This window comes from Saimiri boliviensis, chromosome 2 (genome assembly GCF_048565385.1).
Source record: "Saimiri boliviensis isolate mSaiBol1 chromosome 2, mSaiBol1.pri, whole genome shotgun sequence".
Classification (NCBI taxonomy): domain Eukaryota; kingdom Metazoa; phylum Chordata; class Mammalia; order Primates; family Cebidae; genus Saimiri; species Saimiri boliviensis.
This window is the reverse complement of record NC_133450.1, coordinates 94,513,300-94,540,022: the sequence shown is the minus strand read 5'-3', so window position 1 is coordinate 94,540,022 and position 26,723 is coordinate 94,513,300. Positions and strand designations below refer to the sequence as shown.

General features: G+C 48.9%; 1 protein-coding gene across 3 annotated transcripts in view; it reads left to right on the top strand.

Annotated features, from left to right (window-relative positions):
* SAMD4A (sterile alpha motif domain containing 4A) overlaps positions 1-26,723 on the top strand; it is a 234,920-nt gene that overhangs the window by 190,548 nt on the left and 17,649 nt on the right. For all 3 annotated transcript variants that reach the window (XM_039468731.2, XM_074393924.1, XM_074393923.1), the window contains 5 exons: positions 2,330-2,416; positions 10,315-10,648; positions 14,625-14,710; positions 20,206-20,324; positions 25,346-25,547. In XM_039468731.2, coding sequence (XP_039324665.1) covers positions 2,330-2,416; positions 10,315-10,648; positions 14,625-14,710; positions 20,206-20,324; positions 25,346-25,547 — 828 coding nt within the window. The remainder of the gene's footprint in view (positions 1-2,329; positions 2,417-10,314; positions 10,649-14,624; positions 14,711-20,205; positions 20,325-25,345; positions 25,548-26,723) is intronic.

Here is a 26,723-nt window from a genome sequence, read left to right as displayed (position 1 = left end):
GGTAGGCTCTTGTCTTCAGAGTCCAGTAGGAGATGGAAGACAAGCAGAAAGCAGGAACATGAAGGTGAGATCCAGTGCTGTGAAAAGACATAACTTCGGCACACTCGAAAGTTTCAGGTGCTAGGGAGGAATCAGTGGAATTTCCCAGGAGAAGTCACATCTGACCATGCCACAAAGAGTCTCCAGCCCTGCCTTTGCTTTTCCCGCTGTGTCTCCCTGTGCCCCAGCAGGGCTTGGCTTGTTTGGGAAGTGACAGATCCATTGTCTATTGTCTAGTCCATTACAAACCAGCTAGCTTCTAACTGGACTGGTGAGTAGAAGCACCAGGTCATGCCTCAAACCCGCCCCAACATTTTTAAAAAGTCATGTTCAGGCCAGTCTTTGTTAAAATTGCAGTAAAGTATACAAAATATTTTTGTCTTTTAACATGAAACAAATCATTGAGAATGAGATTTCCATAGGTCTCAGATTTCATTTCCCTTCTGCATGTCATAAAAAGACAAAGGTTCCCCTTCCTTCTAAGGCATCTTTCCCCAATGTGGATGCCAAAGGCCAGTCAACAGAACCCCTGAAACTAAGCATGTTTCCGACCATGCTGTGCACTGAGTAAATGGATCTGACCAATGCCTTTGTTTCCCTTGTTTAAAATGCTATTTGCATACTGCACATTGGCCTCAGTTTCCTTTCAGCAATGATTTAAAAGAATTGATGGTCTGAATAGGCTAAGAATATTTCCTTTGCAGGAAGAGGAGATTGTACCATTTGGGCATGGCTGGTCTGGACGGACACCTCCCCGCAGATCGCCGGTTCCCGGTGCTTAGTCGGTACCCTCAGTTGACCCCGCGGGCCTGGCGGACTCCCAGTGTAGAGACACACACAAAGCCCAAAGTCACTGCACATTCTCAGAGAATGAAAGGCACTCATCTCAACTTCCTAACATTTCTCCCACCTCTTTTTGGATCTTGATTGCTCCTTGACATCCCAGGGATTGATGAGAACTGTTTCTAAGAGCACTGCTGTGTTTGGGTCAGAGTTGAGGAAAAAAAATCTAAGTCATCAGTTGATCAACTTGAGGAAAAAAAAACAAATAAGTGACACTGAGGGCAAAGCCAGAGGCCAGCACAAACTTTTCAGAGTAATTAATTCACTCGAACCCAACGTTAAGGGTAAACAGAAATACACCTCCAGTGTTTCATCTTAGAGACAGGGTTCATTTGTCATTTGAGTCTTAGTTTTTCTAGTACAGATGTTGATATTTCCATCTTTTCCTTTAAGAAGAATTCCATGGAACAGTTGCAAGAAGTCACCGGATGTTTGTGTTAGAAACTTTGAGAAAGGGATGTCTATCAGGAAATTGGCAGTATCTATTATCAAAAACTATTTAACTGAATCCTTAGGCTCAACAAAATCCACAGCTGTCACTGTGAATTCTAATCATTCACCTGAAGAGATGACTGAATTATGGATTTCAGTAACTTTCTATTCTAGTTTTCCTTAGAGAAACAAAAAGTCGGGCTGCAAACTAACAGAAATTCCCCGTGTTTTATGACAGTCCATGTGGACTCTGCTGGGCTGCTCATCTTCTCACAGGGAAGGTTTGAGAAAGCTGTGAATTTCTGTATGGGGTTGGGGCCTTCAGGGAAACTGAGAAGGACTGAAATGATAAAACCTGGAGACGAGGAAGCGTGCATGACTTAAAAATTATCTTTTAAGACTATGAAGAAATTTCATGCTGGGTAGAATAATTGGCTGTTCCACATCTTTCTCTAAGATACAGAAATATATGAATACAGATAAATAGCATGGTCTAAAGACACAGGCAAATGTGTCACCAGATGGAGTCAGAATTAAGAAGATGGCTGGGGAGGCTGGCTCATGCCTGTAATTCCAGCACTTTGGGAGGCTGAGGCAGGAAGGTCGCTTGAGCCCAGGAGTTTGAGAACAGTTTCTGTAACACTGCAAAACCCCATCTCTACTAAAAATACAAAAATTAGCCAGGTGTGGTGGCCTGTAGTCCCAGCTACTTAGGAGGCTGAGGTGGGAGAATCACCTGAGCCCAGGAGGTCAAGAGTGCAGTGAGCTGAGATGATGCCGCTGCACTCTAGCCTGAGAAACGAGAGTGAGACCCTGTCTCAAAAAATAATAATAATATTTAGTAAGAGGAGGTTTATGATGATGAATACTAATGAGATAGGTAAGTGGATATTGATGAGCCCATGAATATATAGGAACGAAGAAGATGGTAAAGGCCTCCAAGAATCTGTAAGCTGATTCTTAAAAATAATGTTTTAAAATATATATGTAAATATAACTTGTTATTTAATTACAGAACGTTACCAAAGGTGCAAGACACAAAATTGTCATCAGTATTCAGAAGCTCAAAGAAAGACAGAATCTTCTGAAGTCTTTGGAAAGGGTAAGTTATTGGATGCGGGAAAGTTTCCACTTTCATCATAGGAAAATGAACCAGGAAAATTCTCCATTGGAAGCGTCTTCAACAGACCTTCTCGAGCATATCATGCGGTTTCCTTACCAAAGTCAGAGAAAACGGGAATGCTTTTGAAGTGAAACTTCCTGGTTGCACATGCTACTTTGGAACCTGATGCCACAGTATGCTTATTCCCTGGGCCCAGGCTGCCTTGCCCTGCTGTCCTAGAGCCCTGATGAAATGCTGTCAAATGTACCCCTTTTATGTACATTTGTGCCTCTACGTCATATACATTTGTAGAGATCGGTGAGGTGTTCAGTTCACAATCAGGGGCTGAAATCTTGGCCAAACCGGGTAGGGAATCCACAGTGTGCTTTGGTCTCACTGCCCTCCCAGGGGAGGGTCTGTTTTGAGAACAGCTGCCCCCAGAGTGGTAAACACCAGCAGGTACACTGCAGAGAGAGAGGGTCAAAGGCATTTGGCAGGCAGACATAGTTGGCTCTTTCAGGCTTTCAGTTAACAACAGAATGGGTCCCTGTGACTCTGATAGGAATCATCTCAAAAATGCTAAATGCTGAAAAAAGTTGATTCCAACATTAAAAGCCGTGATCAGGCTGGGCATGGTGGCTCACATGTGTAATTCTCGCACATTGGGAGGCCGAGGCAGGTGGATCACTTGAGATCAGGAGTTCGAGACCAGCCTGGCCAACAGGGTGAAATCCTGTCTCTACTAAGAAGAAAATACAAAAAAAAAAAAAAATTAGCCGGGTATGGTGGCACATGCCTGTAATCCTAGCTACTGCGGAGGCTGAGGCAGGAGAATTGCTTGAACCCCGGAGGTGGAGGTTGCAGTGAGCCACGATCGCGCCACTGCAATCCAGCCTGGGCAAAGAAGTGAGACTCCATCTCAACAACAACGAAGAAAAAGCGGTGATCAGCTGCCTACTGCCCCATTTTGTGTGCTGCCTTCACAGCTCCTCTTCTTATCTTTGTGTTCGGGTGCTTCCCTGGTAACAGTGTCCTTTTTAGGACCTAATGACTACATGATTTCATCTAAGATCTGAAGGAGGGCAGGCCCATCCCGCTCTCAAGTGAACCAGCATGGCCTCTACCTCAGGGTTGGGATTATTTTTCACGGGTACTGGGAGGCAGGAGTGGTGGGTGGGAAGTTCTGTGGGTATTTGCAACCTGCAGAGCTTGAGAGGTAACCTCTTCTAGTAATCCCAGGGAGCTTTCGGATTTTGGAAGGGGACGGAGTATTGAGGAAGGCAGGGCTAAAGCAAGTTGTGTGAGCATGTAAACATGTAAACATGTAATGGAGGGGGAATTTTTCATCTGGTGCACAAAGATGTGTGTGTGTATGATTTCATATATGCTATATAAAAGTATATTTAATGCATATAACATGTATATTTATAGAATATATATATATATATATAACTTTATAAGAAACATTTCTTTTTAAACCTCTGGACAGATAGACAGAGGCTTCTCGCGTGCACATCTATGATTAAAGGCCTCTTCTTAATTAGAGTGAATTACAAATTGCAAGTGAGCTATCCAACTGGACCTGAGGTTTATTTGTTGTTGTTTTTAATTTTATACTAACTCCTTGAGCAAGCAGCTTGTCTGAGTGATTATTGCCATTTTTAAATTGAGAACGCATTTTCTTTAGGGGAACATTCAAAAGGCCAACTTACTCTTTCTTTGTTAGAAAGTACAGAAAACATTTTGCATAAGGATTTGATTGCAAGTGTTAGGGTAAAATAGTGATTTCTTGCTGGAGCAGCCTTGAGGATTCACTCATATCCTCCATCACTGAGGAAGCAGACCCACCTGGGAGACAGATTACTGTTAGCTCTATTCCCTGCAGCCTGGCAGAAGTCAGCCTGGGGAACACTCTGGCAGCCGGGTAGCAAGGGTGACCCTGACATGCCATTGACGAGTTAGTGATGTTTTCTGTGTCCCAGATTTTGCACCTAGAATAATATTGACTCCCCTGTTCACTGGAATGGGAAAGTAAAAAAGATGCAACATGCAGAGCGAAGTGTGATGGCAGCCAGTGGTCAAGTGGAAAGAAATTGTGAGTTTATCGAGTCTGACTTCTGTGAGAGAGGAGAGCTTACGTGTGTCAGATGACTGGGTTCAGCTTGCATCGGGACACCCGAATGTTTGGACATCCTGTGTGTTGAGTGTCCCTGCATGAGCTGATGAGAGGCGGTGGGAAGGAACCTCTCTCAGGCATCCACTGAGGCCTCAGCCTCTGACCCTCCTGTCTCTTCTCTGGATCCCCTCCCTCTCCTGCTTTGTAAGGGAGTGGGTTGTTTGTAACTGTTACCACTGAAGACACCAGTGGCAGACTCGAATCAGCTGTTTCTCAGGCATTTCCAGACACCGCTGGACTGATGGTGCTGTTGGAAAAAAAAGTGACCTGCCCTTGCCTGCCTCCCGTATTCTTACCTCACATAGATTTCTAAGGAGATCGCTGGGGCCCCGCCCACAGTGAGTTCATAATTGGCGGTGGCTCTCTGAGCTCTATGTTCAGAGCTGTTTTGTTCAGTTACTGAACCCTGACTAAGCAGCTGCCTGGGACTCAATTTGCCCCGTCCACTGGAGGTTAACTGTGAGTCATACATGGTTCCTGCCATAGGGAGCTGGGAACTTGCATTGGGACAGTTAGATATGGCAGCATATGATCTCACAACCCAGTCTGGTCAGTGTCATTACCACAGCAGGTAGGGGAATCTTCCTGAGGTGAAATAGACCACTGTACAGTGATGAGGTGGGAAGCCTTCAGAGGAGCAGGATGTGGGCTGGGAAACTCACTAGGAAACTCACTAGGAAGGGATAGAAAGTCTTGATGGGACCTTGAACCAAAACAGAGGCAGTCAGGATGGAGGAGGAGGATAGAGATCGTTTAGGGGGAGTCTAGTGATTGTGGCGAGGCTTGTGTTTGAGTGTCACAGCATTTGGGGGCAGAAAAGATAGGAGTGGGTGTGGGAAATGGAGGTCCTTTTGAAGGGTTGAGTCGCAGATGCCTGTGGGACACCCAAGTGAAAATGGCGAGTCAGTGGCCAGAAGAGCAGGTCTAGGGTCCAGAAGCCCCGCAAGGTTTGAAAGGCCCAGTTGTGTATCGTCTGAGTGTAACTGGTAGTAGGTACTCCCAGAAGTGTGTGTCAAGTGTCAAGTGTGTGGATAGGCCTTGAGGAGCACCATAAGATGTGGAGGGGCTGAACATTAATACAGGCTATGCTTGCAGAAGGTCGGGAGTGTTTGAAGGAAGGAATCCCGCCAGGTCACATGGAAGTGTCACGTACAATGGAGATATAAAACTGTCCCCTGAAATTGGCCCTCAGCAGGTCACTGTTCCATGATGACAAGAGTTCCAGGGGAACGGGAGGAGACAGAAACAGAAGCCCATGAACCAGATGGTGTGAATGAGTGAGGAGCCATGGGGTACAGAATTGTAGACTTCTCAAAATAGGTGGTGGAAAAGGAGAATTAGAATGGCCGCTGGAGCAGATGTTTCCATATCTATCTTGAGTAATGAACATGTTTCCACGTGCTTTTATTCATCATCCTTCCTTTTCAGCTCACTCTCAAACTGTGAAGCTGAGCCGCTTTCTGAGCCTGGGTCCCTGGCATGGAGAAAGGAAATAGATAGACACACACACACTCACACACTGACCCCTTCCGTTTATTACAGCTCACAGGAGGAGAGCATGTTTCTCTGTAAGCCTGTGCCTTTTCTTCAAACACATCCAGAGCTTGTCCTCTTGGGTTCAGATTTGAGACTCCCAATTCTATCAACTACTGCAGAGAAACAGCAGATAATATTAAATGCTAAATATTTCTGGAGTAATAATGCCCTGTACTAGTAATATGCACTGTACACTTTTTAAAAATATTTCGCCCCTATTGGTGGATTTGGCCCTTAGAGCAAACATCCTAAGATAATCAGGAAAGCTGCTAGTATCCGATTTTAAGAAGAAGAAACTCTAGTGGGTCCAAACTCTTTAGCAAGTTGGTTGCTAAGGACTTGGAAAAGCTCTTCAGCTTCATCTGTGGCCACCCTGAGCCCTGCTCGGCCACATACAGTGTCCTTTCATCCTTTGTTCCTTTCGTGTGGTTTCTCCTTTGCTGAAACATGCAGTGGTGGTCAGGGGTCCCTCTTATGTGTTCCCACAGCTCCCTGCCCTGATGCCCATTATATCTTAATGTGGATCCTAGAAACTGCAAGCACCTTAGAGCAAAGATTATGACTTGTTTTTGAATCCCAGCATGTAACAGTCCCTGGTTGATGACAGGGCTGATGGCGGTGCAGGTTGATGCTCTCTCATGATGGATGTATGAGAGAAGGAGAGAAAGAAGGGATGCACTGGATATAGGAGTCCTGTCTGTCACGTGAGGGTCCCAGTTCTCTTACACAAAGGGAAGGATGGAGCCAGAGACACATCGCCTGAGTGTTGGAGACACTCCGGCTGCTCAAGTCTCTCTTTTCCAAATGGTTTGCAGCTGGTTGTTGTCATACGCCCAGGAAAGGCACTGAACCAGCCTTCCTCCAAGACCCAAGTAGCCACACCAGGGCCGGTATAAGCCAGAAAGTCATTTCCTTCCCGCTTCTCTACTGAGTGATGGCTGTGGTCAATGGTGGACCAGACTTCCCGCTGTCTGCTCTCAAAGGAGCTCCCGGGCTTTGTAACAGCATGTTAGTTAATGAACAGCTTCACTGTGGCTTTTCGTGTTTATCATGTGGGATTATATTTTCAGTATGAAGGACCAGCGAAGAGTTGGGTGGATTCCCAATTTTTTTTGGTCAATGTGGAGAATTAATTCTCACAGTTAGTCAAAGGTGCTATATTGATTTGCATTCCAGCCATTTCCCTTCTCAATTCGGGCACTCTGTTTTGAGTTCAGGAATTCATTTTTAAGAGTCAGGAACATGACCTGTTGGTCACAGTGCCATACTAGTGATGCCGGTTTGAGCAGGGGATAAGCCAAGTGTTGTCTTTGAGACATGGCTCGATGTTTATGGGGGGTGGGGGGGAACCACAAAATTCCACATGATTCCTGGGAAGCTATATTTTATAGGACGTATCCAACATTATTCACTATGTCTTTGATTTCTTTTTTTATTTTTATTTTTTTGGTGTGGTTGCCTCCAGTAGAAGAATCAGATAAGATTTGAATGGGTCATGTATATGTTTCCTGTTTGAAGGCTCTTCCCATAACCAAAATCTCCTCTCACCACTAGCTGGAAAAAACTTCTCGCCATGTGACAAGAGCAGGCAGGGGTTTGGTGCGGTTGGCAGAGTGTCCCAAGCATGCATTTGCTCACCCCATTGACAGCAGCTGCATAGGATGTCCTGGCAGGGATACGTGTGATCACCCCAGCTTGGCTTTCCTAGCCCCTCTTCATAGGGAAGCCTCGTCCCTCTCTTGACCCTTGCCCTCCTTAGTCTCCTTAGTCAGGGGCTGGTCAAGGAAGTAGTGTCCCCCGCAACCCAGGGGCTGGTTGGGTGGTTGAAAGGACCCCGAGGAAGGATCCAGGGGTCCCCTGCTCAGCACACAATCCCATCAGAAAAGGTGGTAGGTGCTCCCTTGGTATAGGTCAGCTAGCTCACCTCCCTGTGCCTGTCCTGGTCACATCAAAAGGTCAAATCAAGGAAGCAGGTTGCATGGTAGTGTCTAGATGCTGGGAAATGGCCGGGCCTACTGTGGGCAGCAGGGAAACCGGGAGTGATCGGGGCACACCTGACTCCTGCATAGACATCTGCCATGTGTGGAAGGAAGGTGGCAGATGCTGAAACTCTCCTCTTTAAGAGAAAAAGGCACTTTCTGCCCTAAAATAATCTGGACAGTGGCCCTGGCCAGGTTTGAGAGACAATTCTGGAAGCTAATTAAATTTTCACTTCCTTCATAAACCCTTCGTGCCAAGTAGGCTAAGGCATAATCCAGGCTCTACTTCCCACCCCTTCCTGCCAAACAAAGCAGGTTCCTGCCAGTGACAGGGTGTGGCTGGTGGTGTTCTCGCTGCCCACAGTTGAAACACGCACATCCAAGGTTGCCATCCTCAGCTTTCCTTTTTCTGATCGATTGATTTGAAAGGTTTGGGTGCAGAAATGATCATATTTCCTATGTTTGCATTCCCTGACACCATCAAGCAAGTGTTCTTGGTAAGAGAGGGCCCAGGAATGGATTGGATACTCACGCATCTGGCTTTTTAAAATGCCCTTGCTATTCTGAGCTCTCAGAAAATCAAATACTTCAGGCCAGGCGCGGTGGCTCACGCCTTTAATCCCAGCACTTAGGGAGACCGAGGCAGGTGGATCACCTGTGGTCAAGAGTTCCAGACCAGCGTGGCCAACATTGTGAAACCCCATCTCTACTAAAAATACAAAAATTAGCTGGGCATAGTGGCACACACCTGTAATCCCAGCTATTCAGAAGGCCGAGGCAGGAGAATCGCTTGAACTTGGGAGGCAGAGGTTGCAGTGAGCCAAGATTGTGTCACTGCATTCCACTCTGGGCAACAGTAAGACTCTATCTCAAAAAAAGAAAAAAATGCTTTGTTAGTAATCGGGGCCCGAATTGTCAATGTCCTTTCCAGGTCCTAGGAAGACCTTTATGTGCACAAACACAGGGAAGCAGCTTTGTTGCAGAGGGCCCACCCCACCCACCAATGCCACCCAGGGCCCCAGGCCCCCGAGCCCCAGCCGTGCTCCCAGCCACAAGCATTTGGGCCTCTGTGAGCATCTAGCACAGAGAGAAATATCTATCAGAATCAACTTTTCTTCCTCTTTTTTAAGAAGTATTGCCTGGTATATCAAACCCAATGTGCAGAATGATCCAATTTTACTATACAACACATGAAGACATACATACATAATATTAAAGTCTATACGTATTCCTCTCCAGAATGATCCTTGTAAAACTTGTCACTGCCTTGCTCGAAACCTTCCCTGATTTCCCATCTCAGACTAGACTCCAGCATATCTGCCCTGGCCCGAGGCCTCCAGGCTCAGGCCCAGGTGGCTGACAGGACACCATTGCCTGCCTGCTCCATCACAGGCCTCCTTGCTGTTCCTCAGATTCCCACTTCAGAGCCTGTGCCCTCCACCTGTAGCATTCCTCCCCAGGATCCTCATGCCCACACTTATTTGGGTCCCTGTACCAGTGTCACCCTCTCCAGGAGTGCCCCCTCACAGCAGCCCCAGCCCATAACACAGCCCCTGGCGTGATATAGTTACCTCATGGCTGGTGTCAACTCCCTGGGGAACCCTAAAGGCAGCGAGGCAGCTACAATGTGGTCATTTTGTACACAGGGAAACTGAGGCACAAAGCGGTTAAGGCCTTTGCCCAGAGTCACTTGGGAGTGCAAGAATTCAAACTCCAGCCTCTGACCCAGAGTCTCTGCTCTTATCACTACCCTGTGCTGCCTGTGCCATGGGCTGAGTGAAGGTGTGTGTGAACGGGCCGTTTCATCCAAAACAAAGCATGCACGGGACGCAAAGCCACCACGTGACTCAACTTTATTGTACAACTTCTAAAGTGTGTCACTGTAAAATGTATAACTACATTTTATGGAAATACACCAAGGAAGCCAGAAAAGGAAATGTACCAAGTTGCTGTAGTGGTCATCTCTAGAGAGTGGGATTTTCCGGAGGTGTGTATTTCCTCTCTACACCTGTCTGTATTTTCCAAGTCTTCTACCTGGGCCAATATCAGAATGATAAAATGAAAGTGGTTCCTCTTCCCAAAAACATTCTGATGAGGGTACCAGCAGCCCCGAATCCTGTAAGAGCTCAGGGCCGGGGAGGGCAGGCACGAGGTGGACGACCCTTCTCCCTGAGCCTAACAGAGGTTTTCCTGCTGTCACCGTCCAGGACATCATCGAGGGGGGCAGCCTGCGTATCCCGCTCCAGGAACTGCACCAGATGATCCTGACTCCCATCAAGGCCTACACCTCCCCGAGCACCACCCCGGAGCCTCGCCGCCGGGAGCCCCAGGCCCCGCACCCGTCCTCACTGATGGGCTCCGAGAGCCAGAGCCCCGACGGCAAAGATGGGGCCACAGCCACCGGCGCCACAGCCACCCCCTCGGCTGGTGCCAGTGGCGGGCTCCAGCCGCACCAGCTGAGCAGCTGCGACGGGGAGCTGGCCGTTGCCCCCCTGCCGGAGGGGGACCTCCCTGGGCAGTTCACACGCGTCATGGGGAAAGGTAGAGCCCGATTCACCTATTTCTTTTTTTCTTCCCCGATACCACTAACCAGAGTGACAGTCTCCTGAGGGCTTCCCTGGATGCGGGATAAATTCCCTGTCCAAGTAGACATCATTAGCTGCATTTTACAGATAGGGAAAGTGCAGCTCAGACAGGTTAAGCCTTTGGGTTTGAACTGCAATCACCGTGACCCGCCGAGACCTCCTCTTAACCCTGGCTCCTTTCTCTCCAACTCCCTCAGACCAGGGGATGCCAGCCGTTTTACTACAGTGCTCATTATTGGACCCTTGTGGGAGGAAGGTGGGAAGGAGTCCGAAAAAAGATGATTTCAGGAACCAACCACTCACTCAGCTTCTCACTCTCTCCCTAAAGCAAAAGTGGCAGAAAATGAGTGACAAGCTGAAGGGGCACAGGTGGCCTTTAGCCAGAGCCAAAGATCTCCCTGTGTGGAAGGATGCCAGCCTTGGCAGTGGCCTCTCCTCACCACTGAAAGCGTTCTCAGATGCAGCCATGGTTTGGAGAATTCCTGGCATAGAACTCTTTTGTTCACTTTCTCCCATGTCTGCATTTATATTCTCTCTTCAGAGCTGGCCTGCCGTGCGAAATGCTCTAGTGCAAATAGCTTGTGTTTATTTAGCTTTTGCTCTGTAGCAGACACAGTACTCTGTGCTTTACCTATAGAGCTTGCTTAATCCCCAAGTTATCCCATTTTACAGAGGAGGAAACTGAGGCATGCAGGCTAATTAGGTCACCTGAGCTTACACAGCTGATGGCAGGGCTGGAATTTGAACCCTGCAGTCTCTCCATCACACACATGGTTACCACTGTGCCTGCTTATCAGCTCAAGATAGAACAAGGTTAAGTTTCATGTGATGGTGATAGAATCCAAACCTAAAGAGTCACGTGTCATCTGGCCCCTTCCTGTTACCTCCACAGCCCTTCCCACCTCCATTCTACACTCCAGACTTTCTATCTTTGAGTTCTGAAACGTTTGCATATTTTCTTGGCTTCTGAGCCTTTGTGCATACCTCCCCTCTGCCTAGAACCTAGGCCCCTACTAGTTGATACAAAGCCTTCATGTGAATTACAAGATGGCGCCCTGTCTGGGTTGACGCTGTACTGCTGGCACTCACCTTGGCATTCACTTGTGCAGTGCACAGCCTGCACATCCACATGCGACGGGCTTGCCTAGAACACTCTTGCCCTCCCCACATTCCCTTCACCTGGGTTATGCCTCATCCTCCTCCAGGTCTTACCGAAGTCCTCATAGGCTCCAGGAAGCCTGCTGATCCACTGGGCCAGGAGAGGTACCCCTTCTCACCTGCCCCATGTCCCCCTTGCCTTTCCTTGTCTTAGCCCAGTTCACACTGGATCGTACTCGTCTGTTTGCTTGACTGTATCTTCATTAGTCTGCAGCGCCGTCACACCACTGTTACTAGCCACTCAGTACCCTGCTTGTGGCACAGTGCTTAGAGTAGATGCCTCATAAGTAGGTGGTACAAAAATTGAGGGATGACACCAGTATCTAAAGTTAGGCCTTCCCACAGACCCTCCAAGCATACATGCTGGGTACACACTTGTCAAGGAGGGTGGAATCCACAGCCTGGTCCTTTGGGTGAGAGCTCCCCTTTCCACCCAGCCTACCCTCTGCCCTTTCGGGGGCAGACCCTTATTTCCACATCTTTGAAAATGTCCACCGTTAGAATGACTTATGCTTGATTGAGCGTCTCACAAGACATCCTGATTATTTTTTAAACGTGGTAATGCCACCACTTTTCCTTTGGAAGGGGAAAACCATTTTTGCTCTGTTATTGTCCAATGTTTCAGAGTGTTTTAAAAAACCAAGTTTGCAGTAAGAACAACCCCCACCCCTCCACCACCCACCTTAAGGCTTGTCCTAAAAAAAGACTTAAATTCATAGTAATCTGGTTGAGGAGATGACTCACAGCTTCCCTTGGAGCTTGATGGCCAGGGTGGGCCCTCACGCTCCCCCACCCACCACTTAGCTGTGTTGGATTAGAACAGATTTCCCCGGGTGAAGACACAGCTCTGCCAAGCCCAAGTGGAGGAGCTACTGAACACGCCGTGCACTGCCCTCCTTCCCAGGAGACCCACAGTGCCGAACACGCGGTGCACTGCCCTCCTTCCCAGGAGACCCACAGTGCCGAACACACGGTGCACTGCCTTCCTTCCCAGGAGACCCACACTGCCGAACACATGGTGCACTGCCTTCCTTCCCAGGAGACCCACACTGCCGAACACATGGTGCACTGCCCTCCTTCCCAGGAGACCCACACTGCCGAACACATGGTGCACTGCCCTCCTTCCCAGGAGACCCACAGTGCCGAACACGCGGTGCACTGCCCTCCTTCCCAGGAGACCCACACTGCCGAACACGCGGTGCACTGCCTTCCGTCCCCGGAGACCCACACTGCCGAACACGCGGTGCACTGCCCTCCTTCCCCGGAGACCCACACTGCTGTGGCACCGCGTCTTCATAGTCTAACTACGTTAAAGGAATTTGTAACCCCATTCACACTCAACATACTCAATTCAGATTCACAAACTGGTGGGAAGTGAAAAACCCCAAACCCGCCCCCCACCCCAATCCCTGCCATCCTCATTCCCAGGGATAGTCACTATTAAGTTTCGGGATATCCTTTCAGGAACTTCACATCACACGTAAGCACATGCATATTCACATTTACACACATGCAGGCCTTATTTACATTCTTTTCTACAGGTTGGTGGGTTTTTTAAAAATACTAGAGCCGGGCACGGTGGCTTATGCCTATAATCCTGGCCCTTTGGGAGGCTGAAGGGAGTTGCTGGAGCCCAGGAGTTCCAGACCAGTCTGGGCAACATAATGAGACCCTGTCTCTCAAAAACAAAGAATCAAATTTAAAAAGTATTACATACTTACAATATTTCAATCAACACAAATAGCACCATCTCATCATTTTTTAAAGGTGGCATACTAGTCCACTGTATGCATAAACTGTAGTTTATTTAACCAAGTCTCGATTCATAGGCAGTGAGGTGGTTTACAAGTTTTTGTTATTACAAACAATGTCACGCTGAAAGTCTACGTGCAAAGGCAAGAAATAAATGGGATTGTGTGACCGATCGCCCATGCAGGGTTAGGGACGGAAGAATCAAGTATGATGCCAGGTTTCAAGCTTGGTCTCCTTGAGTGTCAGACATTCTTATGCTCTGGCTGACTCCCTTTGTCCACCCATCTCCACCATGGCCCTGTAAACACGACCACGAAATTCGGGGCCTCGTCCCCTCTGAATGGGCCACACTAACATGGCCGTGAGAAACCCAGCGCGTGTGTGTACTCCGCCCGCAGACAAACTCTGCTGCATCCTAATTAGCACTGACTTGAGTGTGTAGGTGAGCCTGAGCTTGTGTGTGCATGAATGTGCATATCACTCTGAGAAAGCAACCCTCTGAGGAGTGAGTAGCAGGCCTCGTGCACATGTGCACACCCACATACCTCCCCGTCTGCAGGAGGTGCCAGCTCGTTCCTCCAAACACAAACGCCACTGCCTCTGCACCTGGTGAGGGGTGTGCACTCATTCATAAAATCATGGAGGCTGCTCTGTCTGACAGCGTCAGGGTCTTGGATGCTTTTGAAGCCCCTCAAACAGAGCCACTTTGAAAGACCGAGCTCAGGATGCCACTGTTCTCTGCTGTGTTCTTCCTCTCACAAAGTGTCTTATTGCAGAAGGCTTCACATAGAATGGCATGACTGGAAGTAATCCAAGGGGCGTCTCAAGGCAAGGGCTCTCATGGTGACCGAACCTTTAACTTCTGTGGAATGAGGAGCTCTTGGTCTTTTTTCTGAGCCTTACATAAAGCTGCAGACACACGTGCCTCTCAGAGTGTTGCTCCTGAAGGGAGATGAGAGGCAGGTCCCGGAGATTAGAAAGGGGTGCATTTTTCTAATTCATCTTTTCTTTTTAATTCACAGTGTGCACACAGCTCTTGGTCTCCAGACCTGATGAGGAAAATATAAGTTCCTATTTACAGCTCATAGACAAGTGTCTAATTCATGAGGTGAGTAGTGACGAGTTTACAAAACCTTTTTTTTTTTTTTTTTTTTTTTACTTAGAAATGATACTCAGAGTTTCTATGATGTGATCATTTTAGTCATTTTAGTCTCCAACCAACTTGTTTTTGAGTGGTAGATAATAGGTTGGGCAGAACTAGGCTATGGCAGCCTCAAACCCAAACACAGCTTGAACGTACTTCGGTGTCCAAAGATTCGCTGCTCTGATGTGCAGCGAATGCCTGTGACGCCTTCTGGCTGCAGAAGCGGTCCCCGGTGACCAAGCCTCGGAGGATGACACCGAGCGCTGCTGCCTCGCCCTGGGCACTTTCAAGTCTTCTTAAAATCTTGTGTTGAACTCTTGCCTTTTAGCTCAGGGAACTGGAGAGAGGAAGGGAGAAGGTGAGCACCTAACAGAATTAAGGAATGTGTATGTGCGTGTGTGTAGGCATGCGATTGTTGCGGGAATTGTATTTGCTGTACATCCTTTAGGAGGAGGCCTGAGGCAGGCTGCAGGTGAGGCTCCCGGACTCTCAGGCACAGTCGTCCTAGACAGAGTGAGGAAAACACCTGGGCATGGTGGGACTAGGCGGCTGTCTGCACTGGTGGCTCTCCCTGAGGGGCATGTTGGGAGAAGGCATCTCAGACCTAAAACTCCAGTGACCCCTTGGGGACCCCTCCCTCCCCACAAAGAGTTACAGAGACAAGCTCTAGACTACAGAAAACTTGGGACCAGATAAACCTAGGGTGGTGAAGACTTTTTGTAGGATCTTGATGTGAGAATAAGATGGCAAAGGGGGTGGTGGCTTATGCCTGTAATCCCAACACTCTGGGGGGCTGAGGTGGGAGGATCACTTGAATTGACAAGCTTGAGATGAGCCTGGGCAACATAGCAAGACCCTGTCACTACAAAAAAAAAAAAAAAAAAAAAAAAAAAAAAAAAACCATAGCCAGGTGTAGTGGTGTACACCTGTAGTCCCAGCTACTTGGGAAGCCAAGGTGGGAGGACAGCTGGAGCCCAGGTGGCCAAGGCCACAGTGAACTCTGATCATATCACTGCACCCCAGCCAGAGCGACAGAGTAAAACTCGTGTCGGGCGAAAAAAAGACAGTAAAGGCCACAAGCCTCCTCACCTTTGCTGCAGTGGTAGCCAGTACCCCAGAAGTCCGGTGGGCTCCGGTGACGGGAGGTGCCCAGTGCAGCCGGGCCCCTTCTCCACTTCCCTCTCATGTCCTCACCCTCCCAGCCGCCCATGGGTCCTTGGCTGCTGAAGGTCTCATTTGGTCTCAGGGCCCTCCGCTGCTACCCACACTTCACATACAAGGTACAGTCCCCTCTGGGGTTCCATCCCGCTCCCCCTTCCCCACTACCCCAAACCCTCATTTTTGCGGTTTCTCCTCTTGGCCGCATGGATTCTTATGTGCCCAGGCAGCTCTCACCAAAGCTGTTAGTGTGACGACAGTGACCAGCTGCTCAGGTTGGGGGCCGAGGCATGCCACCCTCTGAAATGTCCAACTATACCAAAGGACTAGACTTCTCACTGGAAAAAAAAGTTTCTTCCCTCTCTAGTGGCTTCCCCAGAGCACCCAGGCAGGGTCTGAAGCTTGTCCTGCAGGCTTATTCGTGTCTTTGTTTTAGGGACAAGGCCACTCCCACAAGCCTTGGCTAATCCTTTCCTATTTCCAGTCCTGACACGGGACTCGTTTTGGCCAGGAAAAAGCCACGAAGGAAGAGAAGGCAAGAACACAGGGAAGAATGTTACAGCTCATTTATTCCATAGATCCTGACGGAGCACCTGGGCCCTGTCCCCAATTAGGCAGGTTACAGCAGTGGGAGAAGGGGTGAGATGGAAAGAAACAGGCCATCCCAGCCGTGATGAGAAAGCTTCTGATAAGGTCATCCCCTAGAGCCAGAACAGGGCATTTCGGTGGAGGAGTCCTCTGCACACTGAGACCTGAAAGGCAAGCAGGGGTCCTGGTGATAGAGACTCAGATCGTAAGGAGGCAGACGAGAGCAGTGTCTGCAGGGCTCTGTGTTTTGTTGGGAAGTAGGACATTTGTGGGTGGGCTGGGGCAGACGGAACGGGGAAGATTTCAGCTTCTGATTAAAGCAAACCAGAGCTCTGCTTCCCCTCCCACACCCACTCTCAGCATTGATACCGGAGGACAAGGTACCGTCTACCTTGCCTCAAGACAGCTGAGCCCATGAGATAGAAATAATGAGTCTTCCAGCTGCCTGTGCCACACAGTCCTCAGGCGTCCTAATTGTCCCTCGCCAGGCCTGAAACTTTGGCCCGATGCTTCTCGCTTTCCTGCCATCTTGCGTGTCCTCCCTGGGTACCCTGGCTCTGGTTTTGTTTTTTTCCCCTTCACCCCTGTGCCACCCCAAGTGACAAAGATGGCACTGGGTGGTCTCGTCTCCTCTGATTGCACAGAGGGGCCTCTTGTGACTGTGGGTCCCGGGCAGGCAGGAGCTGGCGAGGTGTCTGCGTGCTAAGTTCATGTCAGGATGGAGGGGACTGCGTGCTGCTTTGGAAGGGAAAATGTTGTTCAGGGCTTTTTATGATTTTAGTTAGAGAGGAAAAGCGTCTGAATAATTTTCCGCAGCGCCAGTTATTCTATGTGGGCAGAACACGCCCTGCCTGTGAGGCCCGTGGAGGCGCACAGCCTCCATCCTGGAAGAAGGTTCGCCCGGGCACAGGGAGACAGGACGCTCTTTCACAGTCTGGACATGCTGTTCCTTAGCTGGCTGGGAGCAGGGAAGGTATTGACTGAGCCAGGACACCTCCCTTCCTCCCTGGGATGGAGGGACCGAGTCCCCAGAGTCATGAAAGGAAGGATAGGAAAGTTCTGAATTTTACTTCTGAGACCAGTCACTTTGACTCCTGAATTATCCCAGGCCTCTGGACACTTCACTGTGTCTTGAGGTGGCTCCGGGAAGGTGGGCTCTTGCCTCTCTCTGAGCCTTCTCATCCAGCCACATACACTGGGACACCATAGCCATCTTCCTCCAGACAGATGCCCTGGTCTGGGCCTGAGGGGGCCAGGACTCTAGAATGGTGACTCGGGTGCCTGACCAGTTGCTGAGCATGAAGCCCCTTCCCTTCCCCTCCAGTCCTCTCGGGAAGCTGCTCCCCAGCCCAGCCTGAGGCTGCCAGTGAAGGGGGCTGCGGTGAGATACTGGGCGTCGTAGCCAGTGCGGATCCCCCGAAACTGAGCACTCCCCTGTCAGCCAGGAATCAGTATTCAGAGACCCATGGAGGCAGCCACGACCTAGTGCCACACCTCCCAGCTGAGAACTGGCCCCGGCTCTCACTCACCTCCTCTGCTCAGGGCTGGCTCCCATCTGCAGCCCTGAGGAAAGGAGCCTGCTGCCCACTGAGGCACTCAGGGAATGCGCTCACCTTCCCGTGCAGGCATCAACATTCCCACCTTCTTGGATGCTGCTTGCCACCCTGGAAGATGTCATGTCTGGACTGTCTTAGGAAGCACATCCACGAAATGAGCCACTTACTCCCTTGCCACTTGGAAACTCAGGCCGGTTGTCCTTCAGGCTGGCTCCAGACTAGCTGAGTATTGTAGTTCAGAGACCTTGAAGTCATTTGCTGTGTGCCATTGTTGGAGCTCAGGGTCACTGTTGAGTACCTAATGTGATGAACAGCTGTATACCACCCCCAAACGGCCCGTCTCTGCAATCCGAAACAAAACCCCACTGTGATGTCTTCGAGTGGCATCTATTGAACCATTATTAAGAGTGAGGCACATTCCAGGTATTCTAAGTGCTTTTCATGTGTTACTTCATTCTCACAACATCCTTTTGAGGGAGATATCATTATCCTCAGTTTCTAGAAGGTACTGAGTCTTGGGCAGAGGGACAGGCATAAAGGCGTGGAGGGATTCAAGGCCTGCCTGTCGGCATCCAGAGCATTCCTCTGGCCCACACCTCCCCTCCCCATGTCACCCTGACCAGCATGCCCACATCTTGTGTCCTGAATAAGCCAGTCAGAAGCAGAAATGATCCCCTCTGTGTTAGTCCAGCAGAAACACTTGCCTTTTGCCCAGTTTCAGAGGGACTCATGGAGCGGGACATGCAGGGAGCATCCATGACCAGTGAGAGGGACTGTGGAGGACAGCCACATCCTTGCCTCCTGGCCCTCCCTGATGCATATTCTTAGTGGCATCTGGCTAAGGTCACCCTGGAAGAGGGGTTTGTAAGTCCTCGATGACGTTTCTGCCACAGGATTAACATCCTGCCTTTGTCCACAGAGCTCTCCTGGTGTTGAGGTCCTTAAAGATGAAGCATCGTGGAAAGAAAATTGAGCTATTACTTTTTTTCTCCATTTAAGGAATCTGTTTGCTTTATGGAAACTAGTCATTTAGTCTGTTACTAATATTTTATTGCTACTTAAAGGAATTCATGCCTTATTGACAAAACTACTTGAGAATCTTTTCTCCATCCTTGTTACTGCAAATCAGTCGAATCGCCTGGATTTCCCACGGCACGTATGCTGAGTCACAGTTCTAGGCACTTGGCAGGGGATCCACATGTGACGTGGGCCCTCACCAACTAGAACGCCTCGTGCTCATGCTCTGCCTGCAGCAGAATTACCAGGGCACTTGCTACAAACACAAACTCTCTAGACACCCCTTCAGATCTAGTAAATCAGGCTCTGGACATGTGGAAGGGGGCCTGGGTAACTGAACTTTGATTGTCCCCTTGAGTGATTCTGATGTATCATCAATCTGAGAGTCCCTGCCATGGAGACTCCTGACCCACGTAAAGTCCTTTCCAAGTCTGTGGCAAGCACAAAGGCTAAACATAAAAGGAAATATAACATAGATAAGAATTTGTTACAGGGCAATAGGCAAAACACACACACCAGTTTTACTAGAAAAGACCTGAGAAGCCATCAGACATCCCCATTTTCCTAAACTTTAGAGAAGGTTTAAGTCAGGACTGGCACACTAGGATTTTTATAAGTCAAGGGACCCATGAACTGGAGATACCTCAGCAAAGCCCTGAAACGGAGAATATAGTCCGTTCTCTGACACCCTGCAGACCACTCTAGGGTGATGACACACGTCAAGCCGATTGATTTTGGGAGTGGTTGAGAATTTTCATTGATTATGAAAATGCGGGGGGGGGCTGCAAAAGCCAGAATACTCAACAATCAATTTTGCAATTCATTCTTTGTTAATAGAGTCTGGAGTAGAGTCAGGAGGGAGGGGGAAGCTGGGTACGGATCTGCCAGAAATGTAACCAAAAATAAGGGTTGTCAACAGCTTGATGCACGTATCTTACCAAGCACCACCGTCAGATAACTTCAATTTTCAGAATAGGCAGCTCCCAAATTAGACTGACTACTGTTTGGATGGACCAGGTTAGAAACAGGTGAAGCAGCAGGAACGGCAGAGACTCCAATGTTTTCCTTTATTAATTGCATGTTTCTCCCTCTAATGCCAGGCTGCGTCACCCATTTAAAAGTCCCTGTTTGTTTTTGCAGGCATTTACAGAGACACAGAAAAAAAGACTGTTGTCATGGAAACAGCAGGTGCAGAAGCTCTTTCGGTCTTTCCCTCGGAAAACCCTTCTAGACATATCAGGATATCGACAGCAAAGAAAGTATGTTGGGATTTCATTCTTTGTAATGCATGGTGGTTCCCCTGGCACCTCAGTTCCTGGGGCTGAAGTATGGAAGGGCACCATTCCTTGTTCACGAAAATGCCCTGTGGCGAGTTCCAAATCTGTGGCTTCCACAGGTGGGGTTGGGAAGAGGCTGAGAGCGCCAGCAGTCCCAGAGGAAGAGGTGAATGTGAGCTTTTGTAACTTAATTTGCATGGTCAAGATGATGGTAACAGTCCGGATGGGTATCAGAGGGGAGGGTGGGTATGATTTCACGAATGCAGGAAAACACAGGATGGCTTACCCTCAAAAGGGGGATCTGAAAGAACAAAAAGGGGTTGTTCTATCTGTACCTTAAGTGGTAGTGTAAATTTTTTTCCTCCCTTCTAGCTGTAGACAAGCTAATTATAGTCGGTGGCAGGGTGAAGAGCCCAGCGCTAGGCTATTTTGGTCTGCAGTCTCATAGTGGAGCAGTACAATTCTTGATTTTTTTCATAGTACTTCAGCTTCTTGCATACAGTTAAAAATAAGCCTGGTTGTGCTTTAGAACCCATTACCTTAATATAGTTTTAAACTGAGGAATCCAATTGCATATTAAGGATGAACTGGAGTGATAATTTGCAGGAGAAATTCAGGGTAGAGCAAGGGTTGAGGTAAGCCTTAAACAATGATAGGAGATTGTTGGGACATAAGAGAATGAGAAGGTAAACATCCTGAAAAATTAACATTCTGTTTTACGTTTTTAAAACATGAGCAGATAATTTCCGCCCTTGCACCTGAAAGGCTCTGAATTCATTTCATTTCTCGGTGCATGTATAGCAGCTGTCTGCCTGTCGTGTTAAAATTGTGGGCATTTATTTGCATAAGTGTGTCTTAAAACATCACGGTTTTGTATTTAAGGGAGATAAGGCCAGTTGGAGTTTGGGAAAAGACTTCATGAAAGATTAATTTTAAAACCTAAGTGTGATTACATTCCAGTATGTATAACGCTTATTTATTAAACAAACATTTATTTAGCACTTACATATACCAAGTGGTATCCAAGCACTTTAAGAATATTAATACGTTTAATCCTCGTGACAAGCATGTGAGGTAGAGCTGCTGTTGTTAACCCCAATTTACAGACGAGTTTGCAGGCAGAGGCATCGGGGATTTGAACCAGACAGGCTGGCACCAGCTCCAGCTGCATGCTCTTAACCTTATGGAAGCCAGGCAACTCTCCTGGTCTCAGGCTGATGAGCGGAAAAGATGGTTCAGGCAAAGTGACACTCTTCAGGACCAGTTCCCTAGCCCCAGGCCCTCTGGGGTTGCCAACCCTGGTGGGTTAGACTAGATTCCCTCTTTGCCCTGAGGGTTCCTGACGGCCCAGATGAAAGGCAAGGTCTTTCTCGGCCTCCTGCCCTGGGGCCTACCCCGATCCCTACCCCGATCCCAAGTGGCTTTTCTTTTTTTTTTTTTTTTTTTTTTTTTTGAGACGGAGTTTCGCTCGTTACCCAGGCTGGAGTGAGTGCAATGGTGCGATCTCGGCTCACCGCAACCCCTGCCTCCTGGGTTCAGGCGATTCTCCTGCCTCAGCCTCCTGAGTAGCTGGGATTACAGGCACGCGCCACCATGCCCAGCTAATTTTTTTGTATTTTTAGTAGAGACGGGGTTTCACCTTGTTGACCAGGATGGTCTTGATCTCTTGACCTCGTGATCCACCCGCCTCAGCCTCCCAAAATGCTGGGATTACAGGCTTGAGCCACCGCACCCGGCCCAAGTGGCTTTTCTTAAGAGCAGTAATACTTTTCCCAGGTGAAGGGAAAAGGTTCCAGACTCCTCATGAAACACCAGGCCCTTGAGAGACAAGTTCCAAGAGGAAGGAGGCATTCAGAGGTTGGAGATGAAGATGGGGCTTTCAAGCTCTTTGCTCCTCCTCCAGATGTCCCACCCTGGCCTCTGTCAGCCCTGTGCTGTCATTGGTCCACATCCGAGAGCCTTCGGGAGGTGGAGCAGGGCATGAACTTTGACCTCTCCAGGGTGTTAGTAACTAACACTTGGATTGGGCTAGCCTGAGGTTTGCCAGGTAGGAATCCTAAGGGATATCTTTTCATTCATTAGCTGTTAGTGAATTGCAACTGGATGTTGTGAAAAGGCTAGAAGATGTTTTATACTCATAGGTATTTCCTCTGGGATCTTTTTGTGCTATTAATTTGCTTTGAAGACCTATTTCTCTGATAATACAAAGGTAACTGCAGCCCAGCCCCTGCTTGAATTATCACAAATCCCCAATTAATTGGTTCTTATGAATGTTACTTTATCAAAGACTTTTCATGCATTTCCACATTTCAGTGTAATGAAATCAGATTTAGAAAGGTAAGGCAACAGAATGAGAAGGGAAAATTTACTTTTGTGACTTTGTTCTCTCCCCAGAAAGCATGATGATTTCATTAAGCCTAGCAACCTTAAGTTACCCACATTACCCAAGCATTCACTCTGGTTGCCGGCAGCGGCAACTCTCCGCAAAGCTAGCTCTGTAATAACCAAAGAAGGGTCCCCACTATCAGGAGAAAGATGGCCTAGCCAAATTCTCCCCCCATGACGTCCTACGCTCAGCACCCCCAACAGCCAAGTCCCAACTCTACAAGTCCCTGGATCCCTCCTTTCTCCAGTGACTCAGTATCCCATAACAGAGTCCTCTGCCCGCATTATATTGCTTATGAGTATAAAACAGTCTTGCCTTCCTGGAAGCACAAATCATTTTAGCATCGCTCATTGACTCTGTATTTTGCATATGAAATAACTTTTTAAAAATCCAACCAAAAAGGAAAGTGAGAAAACGCTATCCACACTAAATAAGGAAAAATCGTAGCAGAATACTGAATCATCTACCAGGTGGCCAAAATCCTGACTTCAGAACCCCAAGGACTAGTTTTCCTAGTTAACAACAACAAAACCACGTATCGTCCTTGTCTCCCCGTCACATAGTCAGGTTGACCTTCCTCCAAAGGAGGTCTCTCGTATGTGAAATGTATTGTACCCCTCCTGGCCCCGAGTTCTTTCAGACCAAAAAAACTTAAACCTTAGTAAAAATAAAAATGAAATCTTTTAAAGGGAAACATGGGAGGAAAAAAGGAAGAAAGGCCAAGATAAAGATCCCAAGAACCTGTGAGTGTCCTCCTCACCACATTTCGATGAGCTTGTGACCAGAATCTAGAACTCTTTCCTTGGCTGCAAAAGCCTGGAAGTAGGAAGGTACAAGCCCGGAATTCTCCTTGCTGCCCCTTTTCCCCCTAGGAAATTTAGGAATTCCGGGGAGAAGAGAAACGTTTTCTGAGATCCGCACTGCTGGCTCAGTTGCCCGTCCCGCTACACACAGGCACAGCTCTCTTTCTCAGGAAATGACTGTTCCGTAGGCCCCCATCACCCTCAACTGGTTAAACTACGTCAGCCCTGCTTCCCGGAGTCTCCCCACAGGCTTGGTACAAACCTCTCCTGTGTCGCTGAGAAAGTAAATCTCTTCCATCTTGTGGCCACTGGAGGTAAAGCATTTCAACTTGAACATCGGTGAATGACTAAAGCTGACTCTTCTTGGAAAGAATGTGCTGGTTCCTGAAACCCTGCCGGCTGCTGTGTAACCTCCCGGACCTGAGGCGTGTTGGAGAGGATGCATTCTTCAGTGCTGAGGTCACCCAACCCAACAGGAGCGCTGGCATCTGCATGTGATACTAGGGGCTCTGGCAGCCTCTCTGCACGGACCCAGGAGAAGCATGGACCTGCCCTGGTTCTTAGGCGGCTCGCTCTGCGGGGAGGGCCTGTGGAGTGAAGGCAGCCTGTGTCCTCCACCCAGAACGCTTGCAGACATCATCTCCGTCCTTAGATCCCTAGCCCCATGGGTGGCATCGGCTCTCCTGTTTGAGGATGCATCATGATGGCAGAGACTCATTGATTCATTTATCCACCTGCATTCCCTGTGAAGGAGCTGATGCAGGCACTCAACATGCAGGAGTGATGAGGACAGACATGAGCTTACATCCCAGTGGGCCTTACAGGCTTCTCCAAGTCCGCCACGCAGACAGGCCGAGCAGGAATCAAGGATAGGATAAAAGAAAGGAGCACTGGGACAGGAGTCAGACCCGGTTCCGACCCTGGCTCTGCTGTTTTCTTGCTACGTGGCCTTTCTTGCTATGTGGCATGTGAGTGTCAAGACCTGTGTCCTCATCTGCAGTAGCATGGGTTGGAGAAGATGCAGCAGCGAGGCAGGAGGCGGCAGAGGAACCTGCTGTGCCTGTGTGCCAGTGCTGCCCCCCGCTGGCTGTGTAACCTGTGCACAAGGATTACACACTGCTTTACTTCTCCAGCTAGAAACGAGAGAACACCTATTTTATAGGGTTGTTGGAAGGATCGAAAAATAATGTCGAAGTCCCAGGAAGCTGCATGTGATATATCCTCTCAGATGTTAGCTGCTGTTTTAAGTATAGCCATCCGCTGGCACAGAGCTCCCTGTAGGCCTCACAACTGTTAAAATGTGAGCAGAGGCAGGGCACAGTGGTTCACACCCATAATCCCAGCACTTTGGGAGGCTGAGGCAGGAGGATCACTTGAACTCAGGAGTTCAAGACCAGTAGGGGCAACATGGTTGACCCTGTCTCCAAAATGTAAAAATTTGTGGTCCCAGCTACTCAAAAGGCTGAGTTGGGAGGATTGCTTGAGCCTGAAAAGCCGAGACCGGCCTGGGCAACATAGTGAGACTCCAACCCTAACAAAAAAAATTAACTGGGCATGGTGGTGCATGCCTGTAGTCTCAGCTACTATGAAGGCTGAGGTGGGAGGATCACCTGAACCCAGGAGGTCAAGGCTCAGTGAACTAAGATCTCACTGTTGCACTCCAGCCTGGGTGACAGAGTGAGACCCTGTCTCAAAAAAAAAAAAAAGTGAGGAGACCCCCCCCCCGCCCAAGGCGCCAACCCACTGGAGACCTGGGGCTTGAAAGGGGCTGAATAATAACCGATGCTCTCTCTCTTCTCTCTTGGCTCTCACAGTCGAGGCTTCGGGCAGTCCAACTCCCTCCCGACAGCTGGCTCTGTGGGCGGCGGCATGGGGAGACGGAACCCACGCCAGTACCAGATCCCCTCTCGGAACGTCCCGTCCGCCCGCCTGGGCCTCTTGGGCACCAGTGGATTCGTCAGTTCCAACCAGCGCAACACCACAGCCGCCCCCACCATCATGAAACAAGGAAGACAGGTTTGTTCTGCTCCAGGGGAGGAGGAGGATGGCCAGGCTCAAGGCCTGAGGCTGCAGACTTACCCCCAGGTGACCCCAGGGTGGGGACAGAGGCCAAGGGGGACCGTGCTGGGGGCAGTTGCTGCCACATCTCACAGGTAACACCATTGTTTGCATTGTTCTCTAGGAGACAAAGTAATCCCATGGCTGTGCTTGGGATGCCCAAAGGACCACTTTAACCTTGGGGACCCTCCACACGAGAACCTTTAGAAAGAAAAGCAAGACCTATTTCTTCTTTGCCCCATGCTTGACCTTCTACCACCCAAATGTGGGTTGCAGAAGAGCCTGGGCCCTTAGAGAGCTTTCCTTGCCTTTTTATCCTTGGGAAAGAGCTCCCTAGTCTTGGTCCCGGCTCTGGTGGCGCATCCGCAGGACGAAGTCTGCGAGAGGGTGCCGGGGGAGAGTTAACACAGTCTCAGGCTGTGCAGTTTACAGCTGACCTCTCTGGCCCGTGGCTCATACCTTTCTAGCCCCAGGCCCCACCCCTGTCCAGTGCCTTCCTAATCCCCACCCACAGAGCGTCAAGAAGCGTGCCCACAGCTTCTCGAAGCTCTGTGGGTGGGGATAAGGATCGGAGGGATCCAAGTAGGTCTGAGTTTCTGGGGTCTCAGGAGAAACTAAGGGATGACAGATCAGCTTAAAAACAGGAAAAGGGCTCCAGGCAAGATGGGCAGGATTCGCTCCCCAGGTCCCAGACCATTGTTCCCAGCCCCCAGATCAGTTCACGACGACGTCACTGCTGGGACACAGAAGCTGAGTTGTGCCAGCTCACTGCCAGCTGAGAGGTTCTTTTCTTTCTTCCTCGCTTTGGAGTACATTGTAAGAATCTCAAAAAAAAAAAATGAGAGCCCAGAAATAGTTTGTGTTCTTCGTTGCGTATATTTATAGAACTCCCCCATTTCCTAGAAAAGTGGCAGGCAAAAAGCAAAAGCAACAAATGGGATCAAAAGAGTTGTGGAGATAGGGAGAGAGGTGTCCAGATTAAGCTGAGGCTTACAGCAAGGCCAGGGAAGAGAAATTACAGTGAATGGAATCTAAACCCTCTCTATAAATACGCAGATGCTAGCGCTGGCCCACACCCCCTTTTCTAGAAGTTAGCAGAGTTCTCCTGGGATCTTTGCCTCCCAAATTCTTGCG